Here is a 10,749-nt window from a genome sequence, read left to right on the forward strand (position 1 = left end):
CTTGTACCTAAGTAATGTAAACGTCCATGCTTTCAGCCAGTGGTTTCAGAAATTGTCAGATTAACAATAGTCCAGCCCAATAATGTTCATAATGTAGCATCAGAGAGTCAATCACGTGTTTGTCGAGGGCTCGGTGCCCCCACACCGGACATGTGCCTCCTTGTGAACATGCACAAATTGTTACATGGCCTTCAAAGTGTAAATACAAACATTACTAGCCTAGCTGTGACTTAACAACTATTCAAAGACTTAGAGATCTATACTTACCCTTTTACGCACTTGTACAAACATCTGTAAAAACTATAAATAACCTGCATGAGGCTCTTTACTGAATGACAGTTTTATTTTATGTCACTTAACTTAACACATAACTGGGTTTTAAGAAGATGACATATGTGACAACTTGCTGCCACTGGGTATAGAAAGCAGTACATAAATTTATTTGCAGACTCAGTTTACTAACAAACTACCACCCCCCAGCTGTGGAGACACTTGCACAGCTGTCTTTTTATTTTGCTGTAGAACTATAACCCATAAACTGTTTTCCTCATAGGTTTTTATGTGTGTACATTGGGTTGTTTTATCTTTTATTTCCTCCACTCTCTTTTGGTTTTCTGGTGGTTTTCTCAGCTGGCTTAAGCATGTCTAAGTAAAGCACACTAAGGGGAACTGGTTAATCTTCATTTAAAAGGTTCAGTTTCTAGATCATACCTCAGTATTTTGCATACTAGTTTTTGTCATAATTTCATAGGATAGTTTAATTTGAACTCTATCATGATTTTTACATTTGATATTCCTCTGAAAAGGTGATGCTCCTCTATAATTTAATGGAAAAAAGTAGCAATGGGCACATTTTAGTGTGCCATGTGTTAGTCCTTGGCAATGTCTACATCCTAAAAGTGTGTACACTACTCCTATGATGCAATGGAGATAAATTATAAATCCGGTTAAGTACGAGTCCTGAAATTGTTATAATAACCCAGTAACATCACATAAAACTGAAAAGTGTGTCAGTACAAATGAAAATCAACTCTAAGTGTTACAGTCTCCACTGAACTGAAACCAGTGGTGTTGAAAGAGTGCCTAAGAAATGACGCTCATGCTTATGTTTCGTTGTAAATGGTTTTGACTGGAAATTTCAGAAGACTTAGATGTGTGGTGAGTGGGTGTAAAGAGCCTCTTTGCTACGGCAATCAGATGCCTTAGAGCAAATGGTGCAACACTTCCAAGTGCAGCTGATTAGTCAGTAAAGAACTAACTGAAAAAGGAAAATGATGACTGTTTACCCAATTATTTCACTGATAGTTTAAAGATATTGTGTAAACAAAGTCTAAAATTTAGCCTAAAATAAATATTTGCTTCGCATTGCACTGTGGTGGATTCCACTGACGCAATCAGCTGTAAACAGATCGAACTGTGTTAGAAATCATTAGAAAGTACTTAAAATTAGAAAATGTATGAATGTATTAGAAAATAATGAAATTGTGGATATCAACACATTAAACAACACCAAAAAGTTTTCTGTAGCACATCTCCTGTCTCAGGCCAAAACCTTTATCACACTGTCACCCACTAACACGCCTGCCTTAAAAAATTTTCAACTTAGTGTTTGTCAGTCCAGTGAGATTGGGTGTATTTGTTGTAATCTTGTCATCAGTCCAACGCCTGGGAGTGCATCCTGTCATGTGATTTCCTGAAGCTGTTACGTTCCCCCTCGTTGTGAACAGATCTGACATATTTCACCTGCAACAAAACAGTCAACCATACACAGAGAGCTTGAGGAACAAACAAACTCCTGACCAGCCATTCAGAGGTCTTCATTTCAGCGTGACGATGTGTGTGATAATTTTTATGCAGATAGCGGAAGTAACTTCTCTCTTCACACAACTTTAAGTTGCATCTTCCACGGAGAAGCTTGTTGAAATGCTATCTAGATGAAGTAAGAAGTTTGGATACTTTTTACTTTTATATTTCATTTTTGATTAAAGAGGAAGTTCAAGGGGAAAATGGAGGCGCACGAAAGTGTCGACTTGAAGAGGCTCATGTCAGGTAATGAAAAAAACAAATGTGCCTGTGTGAGTATGTGAGAAAATGCTGTGCTTGTTTAACATGGTGTCAGTACTCACAGTATGTACGAGTGTGTGAGACTTAATGGCAAACTGACCGTTTGTACTATGCTCGGTACACGGTCCCTTGGCAGTTTACTGCCAGTTGATTGGTTTCCCTCATGGTTTTAATCTAACACAGGTCACATCCAACACTACAAATCTTGTAAAACATTATAAAGTTTTGACTTATTAAGATGTGCGCGTTCTTACCTCAAACACAGAAGCCACAGAGAAAAAAGTAAACTGTTCCAAGTTTGCAAAACAATAGGAGGTGCAAACTAAATAAATAACTGATATGGTTGTTGATGTATTATTATCATCTCACTGAAAACTGAATACAGCGTATTTGTTTTTTGCACTGCTGGCTGAAAAGATAAGACATTAACAGACTTAACCCCTCAGATATCCAAGTTGCACAGATCGTGCAGAAACAATGTTTTCTTGATTCCTTTTAGTTTCTTTATGTTTGTTTTATGGGATTTTTTGTGATAACAGGAACTTTGTGCACATATCGTGTTTTGTTATATTGCGTTGTTTGTATTATGTGCATTAGGATCTTCTACTGTGAGCTAAATATACCTTTGGTTACAAAGCAAGCAACTTAACTCTGAACAAGTTACTTTAGTCATTTTTAAAGCTCTTTCTTACCTTTTACAGACAGAGCAAGCAACAGTACAGCAGCTTGCTTACAAACTTGTACTGTAATCTACTTTTCTGTGTTCACCCCAGAGGAAAGCACAGTGTCCACCCTGTCTTCAGACTCATGTGAGTACTATCAGACTGAGATATTTGACCTGCTGCCCAGCATTCAAGCTTCCCGACCTGAGCAGAACAGACATGACTTTTCGGAAGAGACCAACCAGGGTGGCCGAGAGGCCGGGGAAAAGAGTGGCCAGCTGTCCAGAGGACCCAGAGACAAAACATCCATGCAGCCACTCAGAAACTTGCCCATGTGTATTCAGGGAAAGAGGGGTGCCAAGTGAGTAAATCTTTTGACAGACTTCCCAAATCTGCTTCTTTTTGATCTACGTCTTACTTTGACATACATGCATAAACATGCAGTTAACTTATTACTTAAATAGAATACTACTGATTTACTTAAAGAAACATATTACAGTTGCGTATGTATATCTTTGAGCAGTTGTTTCCACATTTTTTTACTTAAGACCCAGTAGAATGATGCTTATGATCCTGCACACCTGTAGGGAATATTTCATTGGCACCTACCAGGATTGTTTCCAGATTTTTTTCAAAGCACAGAGGTGATCTTGGAAAAAACAGGGATGTGATATCCTAACCGTCGGCTTGATTTTCAGGCTTATGCTCAGCCCGACTGTGCTCATGATGAGTTTTCAGGGTATTACACGTGGCCCTGAAAACTCATTAGCACTGAATAGCTGTTTAGCAAATAAGCAAAACAAGTTCTTAGAACTTTTACCCAAGTAATCACTCAATTAAGTATTAGCACCAAGGAATAGCTTAAAGTAAAAGCACATTACTGAATCATAATTATCATATGCTGGTGCTTGATCTACAGTAGCAGTCCAGCAAACCCTCCTCTTTAATTTCTGTTTCAGCCATCTTAGCTGACTAAAACTTCTTAACACATTACAGCTGTGGTCGAGAAATGCTATTGTTAAACAAGTTTGAACCAAACGACAGTTACAAGTGTTAACAGAAGTATTAAGACAACAAAAAAGTGTTTGAAGTGAGCACTTTTTTTTGTACAGACCTCAATCATTTGCTGACACACTTAACTGGTACTTGGTCAGAGGCTATGCATTAACGAATGTTGGATTTCTTTAAAACATAAAATGTCTGATAGCTTATATACATGTTTAATTTCTGATTAAATGTATCATGATTAACCTCTAAAGCTACCATGTTAAATTAAACAGGAGTTCGTTAAATTTATGCTATTTTCTAGGGAAAGGAGGAAGCTGGAAATCAATGATATTAATTTTTGGGAGTCCTGGAGGAAAACTCAGAGCACCAACAGGAAGAGGGTGAGGGAACAGATAAAAGAAGCTCTGTCTGGCCTGGTGCCATGGCGGCAGACCCTCCGGACCATCGAAGGTGAGATAGATTTGTGGTGAATTAACTTAGTATGTGCTGTGACTGAACCACTCAACTATAACTCACCTAATTATTTGTTGCAGGCAAGTTTGGAGTTGGGGTGAAGTCCTATTTTGTTTTCCTCAGATATCTGATTTACTTGAACCTGCTACACTGCGTTCTTATCGGGGGTTTCATTGTGGGTCCATCAATATTTTATCGCACTGACGAGTATGGTAAGTCAGCCGTGACAACAGATGGCAGCAAATTAACCACAACTAGGAGCTGACATCTAAAAATAATTATTCTCTCTGATTTTACAGAACCGTTGATATTTAAAGAAAGTGACTCTGCTTTAGATTTCTTCTTGGGAACAGTAAGCTTTTGTGTTCTAATCTACGTGTAGTATTTATTAGCAATAGCCCCACATGTTTCCCATAATCTTTTCCTTGTCTTTTCTGCAGGGCTACGTGAATCGTTCCCTTGTCTTCTATGGCTTTTATACACGAGGATCCCTGGATTTAAAGTGCTTGAACACACCGTTGCTGTACCTCGCTGGAATCTTCTCAATCATATTTTTAAGTCTCATTCTGGTGGTCCGCAGGTAAGTGATCCACAACAATGCAACATAAGAGGTCAAAAGGATGTTTTATTTACGTACATTCACCTGTGATAGAACAACAGTCGGCTACAAGCACACCTGGATGCTCGGGAAGCGTTACAGCATGAACGTGAGCTATAAGATCTTCTGTGGCTGGGACTTCACCATCCAGGATCCCACTGCTGCCGCTCTCAAACATGGCTTCATCAGAAATGACCTCAAGGTGAGTGGCGAGGCACTGACACCCTCATAGTAAATTAGCCAAACTGGTGGTGAAGTTTCTGAAAAGTTTGTGAAGTCTTTAAGTCTAACTATGTTTTCATACATACGCCTCAGAGAAGAATAACACGAAATAAATATAATAGTAAGACCACCAGTGACCGCCCCCTCAGCCTCCTACTGGATGCACGTATTGTATCAATTTGAAAATCCTACGTGACTTCTTTCTCGACTTACCACATTCACAAGATTTTCACAAAACTTGACCTCTGACCTTGACCCTGAGGTTGAGATCACTGAGATCTGAACTCGTTAGTGGATGCACTTATGGTATGAATTTCAAAACACAGCTCCTTGTTCTCAAGTTATCACATTCACAAACATCCTTTAACACCCATGGGGTAAAATCATGTGCAGCATGGTGGCGCAGTGGTCAGCACTCTTTAAAGGAAAGCTGCGGACAGTTTAGGGGCTCTGTATGTGTTTACTGTACTTCTGATGTTTTGCTGGAGTCTTCGGGTAGCGGTGTGGATCAGATATGGTCATCACAATAGTTTCTGCTTCTCTACAGCTTTTCCTGGAGGAGCAGAGTTTCTCTTTAAGGGCGGCTCAAAGGACACTTGGAGAGAAGGTCCGTCTCTACCTGCTCAGAATCGTCCTGAACCTGATTACTTTATCTCTGCTTGGTGGAGCCTTTTACCTCATCTACTTCGCCACACAAACATCTCTGAAAAAGGTAATGGTTTGATGCCAAGTATTGCTAAATAATGTGGTTTCCTCTTTAGCATGTATTATGTTATTTGATTTTGCTCCCCACTTTAGTATTTCTATCCGCACTTGTCTTTGTCTCCTTCTGTTTTGTCTCCTGTTTTATCTTGTTGAGGACTCTCTCCAGGTACATTCAAATAGTCCAAAAAGATTACCTCTATCTGCTTTTTTAAACATTTACATGACCTGTGCTACTTGGTCAATTATGTTAACTGTTTTCATAAATAGTTGGATAGCACATCACTATTATTGTGGGATGGCATGTGGGATGATCTCCTTTCATAAAGGGTGGCCTGGTGTCTCCTATGCTGCAGCAGTTAATAAAGGAATCAGTATCCTTGGTATTTGGGGAATTCAAACAGCTCTTATTATGACTGCCATGCAGTTCATTCTGAGTCATTTCTCTAACCTTCCTAATTGATACTTTCTATTCACACATACTCTCTGTGTCTCTAGCTCCTATTTTCCCTTCTTAGAGCTTGTTTGCCCCATATTAATTTCCACATGTGTTCATTGTTTCCACCTTTGCCTAATCAGCCCTCTGTGCAGTCCCTTGTTAAATGTCAGCTCTTTTTTTAAGGCAAGCTGACTTTCTGTGTCTCCGTTTTCTTTTCTTTTTTAATAACAACCATAAAAGTTTTACCTTTTTGTTGTTTAATGTGCTTCTGTGTCTTGAATTTGGACCTGCTCTCCTTTAACACCTAACAAATATGCTTTTTTAAAACAATACTTTTGTCTTTCTTGGTTTTCTCATTCCTAAAGTAAATAAATATTCTTGCTTTGTTCAAGTATGTATTTGTTGAATTTCCTTAATAGCTGATAATGTATGTGTGTCTTAGGACAACTCTGGACACCACTGGTTGGTCAGTCTTCTCCTCCAGTATTTTCCTCCCATCACCATCACCTTTGTCAATCTAGTCCTGCCCCACATCTTCCGTAAGATCTCATCTTTTGAAGACTACTCCTTCACCATGCAGGTGAATGTCACGCTTTTGAGGTAAGCTGAAAAGAGACATCAACTTTTACTCTACATAAAGGCACACATGTATTTGCATATTTACTGTTTCTTTTCTTCAGGAGCATCTTCTTAAAGCTGGCCTCCTTGGGGATCTATTTATTTTTTGTCTTCACAACAACAGAGCAAGATGCCAAGGTGATACAGAGCTTTAATGACACATCATCAAGGGTTTAAATTATTTTTTTGAATCCATTTTAAACAGAATCTTTGTGTCTCTTCACTGTTTCAGTGCAAGGAGAACCAGTTTGGTAGAGAGATGTACAAGCTGTCCATCTTCAATTTCCTCGCAACTTTCTTCAGTGTCTTTTTCTTTAACTACCCCAGGAAGTGGGTTTGATTGACATTAACAGTCTGTTTCTTTCTCAGTCATCTTTGTGGTTTGAATGGAAAGATCAGCAATGTCTCTCCTTAGTAGATGACAGGACAGATTCGATCTAAGCCATCTCCCTTATCTTTAACAGGTTGGTACAAGAGACGTATCCAAGATCCTCCCTGGCCAGAATATCAGGGAAACAGCGCTTCCTGATACCATTCAATGTGCTGGACCTTGTTTACAGTCAGACTGTATCCTGGGTGGGAGTCTATTACTGCCCTCTGCTGCCTGTCATAGGAATCGTTTCATTGGTTGTCACGTTCTACGTTAAAAAGGTTAGATTATTATAAACTCTTTATATTCCTCACTTTATTATTTTCTATCTGTAAATTGGTTAAATAAATCTGTAAAAGAAAAATCCCAGCTGTCTTGGGGAGAGAAGCAGGGTATGCCCTGGACAGGTCGCCAGTCTGTCGCAGGGCTAACACATAGACACAGGCAATTGATACAATTTAACACACATTTGGGAAGCTGCAACACAAAATGTTGCCCTTTCTTACAATAGTAAAGATCTTTAAAATGAATCCTTTCCACATCAGATCCAAAGGTTAATCGCTTTCCGGTCCAAGCCCCACATCTGGTAAAGTTTTTATGCAATTCCAGCCAGTGTTTTGAGTAACCCTACTAAAATAGCATCCTAAATCAGATATTAAAAAAATATTGTTAAAGGATAGGCACAAATCAAGATGATCTTTAAGCAAACAAGAAGCATCAAACAGGTCAGCAGGGGGGGAAAAGCTTCAAGGAGATGGGTAAGATGTACTCAGGTGAGCTGAAATAAACAAAACCGTCTGGCAAATAAAATCTGAAGGGAAAACTGACTGATTTGGGGATAAAATAAGTGGAGTACATTAAGTAATGGCTATATAGAAGTCTGGTTTTAGTATAAAATGTGTTCAAACCTTTTTGCTCTGCCTCTGTGTCTTCAGTTCAATGTCATGCGGTGTTGTGTGCCAGAGCAGCGGATGTTTCGAGGGTCCAGCTCTTCAGTTTTGTTCCATTTCATGTTGCTGCTTGGTCTCTTCATGTGTGCAGCGACACTGGGCTTCAACCACTATCCGCTACAAAGCACTGAGGGCAGAAACGCGTAAGGTTTTCACTCCAACTGCATCTAACACCGCCCGTCCTTCTTTCTTTTATTTTTAATTTGAAACCTTTAAGGATCAGAATTAAACCCATATTTATATTTTATCTTTATTTACTGCTCATTTCTCTCATTTGTATTACCTCTGCCATCCCAAGGTCCTCCTGCGGTCCATTTAGAAATGAACAAACAATGTTCACTGTGACTGGAGGCTGTGTGAAAAGTCTCCCCAGCCCAGCCCAGACCACTATCCGCTACCTGACTTCTGAGGCCTTCGCCCTACCACTAATACTAGCAGAGATGTAAGTATGCAAATAACTCCGCACCCAATACAAATATCAAACCTGTATTTGTAGTGTTCACCTTTACCAGCTCACCCTCCTTTAAGATTGTTTAAACACTTTTCGTTTTGTCTCCTCAGCATATTCTTAACCTCGTATGTGTCTCGGAGACGAGCCAATCAGAGGGCCATTGAGAGACTGAAAGACATGCTAGTTATGGTAAGCACATGTCCAAAATCCTTCCAGTCCCTCCACCATATTGGCTGGTAAGTGGAAGCTGGTATGCTTCAGGCTAGTTACTTTAAAGCTCCTAAATAAGTGAATGGGTTAAGAGCCATAACTTTTAGGTATCTACATAGACCTACAACTACATAAAATCTTTTCTACTGCACATGTGCAAAGTTACATGACAATATGGCTCATTACTAGCTAGGTCGAGAGCATCAAAGGCTCCTGAACGACTGCCATTCAAGCATTTCTTTAAATATGTTTAAAAATTTGCATGTATGTGTTTCCCCCACAGAGCAGCTCTGATAAGCGTTTCCTGGTGAAGCAGCACGCCACGATGCTGAGACAGCGAAATAAGCACCACTGAGCTCTTTCTGCGGTCATTGAAGAGGACGTCACGCTCAGTCACTAAAAACATCCCATCTATGCTTTTAAAAAGTGGCTTTGGTCTCCACAGACTTCCTCTTAAAACTAAAATACGGTTCTGGCTGCTGACAGCCAGGCCAAGGTGTCAGATGGCAGAAAAAAAAAAAGAAAGTGCAGGCTAACTCTTGCTTTATAAAAGATAAGAGCCACAAATTTAATCTTTTCCCCCTTTTCCCTTTTTATATTGTAAATACTTTAACTATAAAAACCTTCCTCCTTTTAATGGCAACAACTTTATTTCTATAGCACATTTCATTACATATAAACTCAGTGGGCTTAACACATAAAAACACAAAAATGTGTGTGGGTTTGCTGCCTCGAGGCAGGGAAGACAGCCAAACAAAACAACAGCACTTGTCCATGAATACAGATGTTTCCTGAGTCCAGATTACAGTGGTAGCATGCACAGACAATACTAGGCACGTTATGTTACTAACTTGTTGCTGTTTTATCTGTTAATCTGTTAAGGATCTCAAGTTTAATTCCAGGAGGAGACAAATCCAGCCTCAGGTGGTCACGAGGTAGTGCCGGTCCCAAACCTGGATCAGTGGGAGGGTTGCCAAATTATTTCCTTGGGTAAATAAAGGGAGCAGCTGAAAGTACCTAACACCCTGAGTGACACAACTTGGTTTAATGAGTATCACTGTGTTACTACAGATGGGAGTAAAGCCCTTTAAAACAAGAAGCACTCTCAGAGCACAAACGTCCACCAAGGTGTCTCACTCTCTGGGCAGTATTTACTTTTACAGGAACAGTATTGTATTTTGTACATTGTCCATCCTGTTTTCTGTTCTTTTTAAACATACTTCAAGAGGTTTGCAGTGCAGTAAAAACAAGTACAAAGTGTGGACTTTTGTTATTTCCCCATTAGTCTACTTTCCATAATTTTGTGTATACTTATTTTTTTATTTATGTATATGTTACATGTGTCATGCTCATTTTGCAGTTATTAAAATTCAATTACATATTTGGCAGAAATATCAAGTGAAAAAAGTTTTTGAGGACAAGTTTGTTTTCCCCAAAAAAATTCTTATTGGGGAACCCTGTACACATCAAAGTGTTATGTATTTAAACGGTTAAAACCTGTTACTGTACATAATAACATCATAATAAAATAAATAAACTATATTCACAGAGCATCCCATATGAACATGTTCTTATCAGTTTGAACACTTGATGTCATTTTAAATAATTCTATATAGGATTATCATCACTTTGACCTTCAGATCAATCTACTGAAGGAGAGGTCAGAGGTCAAATGTAACATGGTGTTTTAAACCATTATATGGTACTTGCTATATGCTGACAATACACACCACACTCACAAGAATTATAGTTGCTAAATTATAAGGCTTTTTTTTTTTCAATGTAGGTAAAAAAAAAAATGTCTTCGTTAAATCGGTATATTCGAGCCGTGTGAAGACGATTTTTTTAACTTTGTGTAACGTCTTTGCATTGTTGTTTTTATGCGTGTTTTGTTATATTTATGTTTTGCAGACATGTGACCACTAACCACATGAGCTTAACTTGTCAGCCATTCTAGAGCCAAGTGAATAAAACCTTAGTCATACTGGTGGTTGATCAGCTG

The 10,749-nt window shown here is 38.9% G+C and overlaps 1 protein-coding gene across 1 annotated transcript; it reads left to right on the top strand.

Moving 5' to 3' along the window:
- Window positions 1–1,719: 1,719 nt before the first annotated feature.
- On the top strand, window positions 1,720–10,300 carry tmc8 (transmembrane channel-like 8). Its single transcript, XM_085460104.1, has 16 exons — window positions 1,720–2,049; window positions 2,838–3,087; window positions 4,036–4,184; window positions 4,268–4,399; window positions 4,487–4,539; window positions 4,628–4,767; window positions 4,840–4,987; window positions 5,555–5,719; window positions 6,591–6,748; window positions 6,829–6,904; window positions 6,999–7,096; window positions 7,231–7,417; window positions 8,072–8,229; window positions 8,385–8,528; window positions 8,648–8,726; window positions 9,031–10,300. Exons 1-16 carry the CDS (start codon window positions 2,007–2,009, stop codon window positions 9,100–9,102), a joined length of 2,052 nt encoding a protein of 683 aa, XP_085316230.1. The 5' UTR covers window positions 1,720–2,006; the 3' UTR covers window positions 9,103–10,300.
- Window positions 10,301–10,749: the final 449 nt, after the last annotated feature.

This window comes from Copadichromis virginalis, linkage group LG6 (assembly GCF_057382275.1).
Source record: "Copadichromis virginalis isolate Kocher_CV1m ecotype Utaka linkage group LG6, C_Virginalis_male_GT1.1, whole genome shotgun sequence".
Lineage (NCBI taxonomy): Eukaryota > Metazoa > Chordata > Actinopteri > Cichliformes > Cichlidae > Copadichromis > Copadichromis virginalis.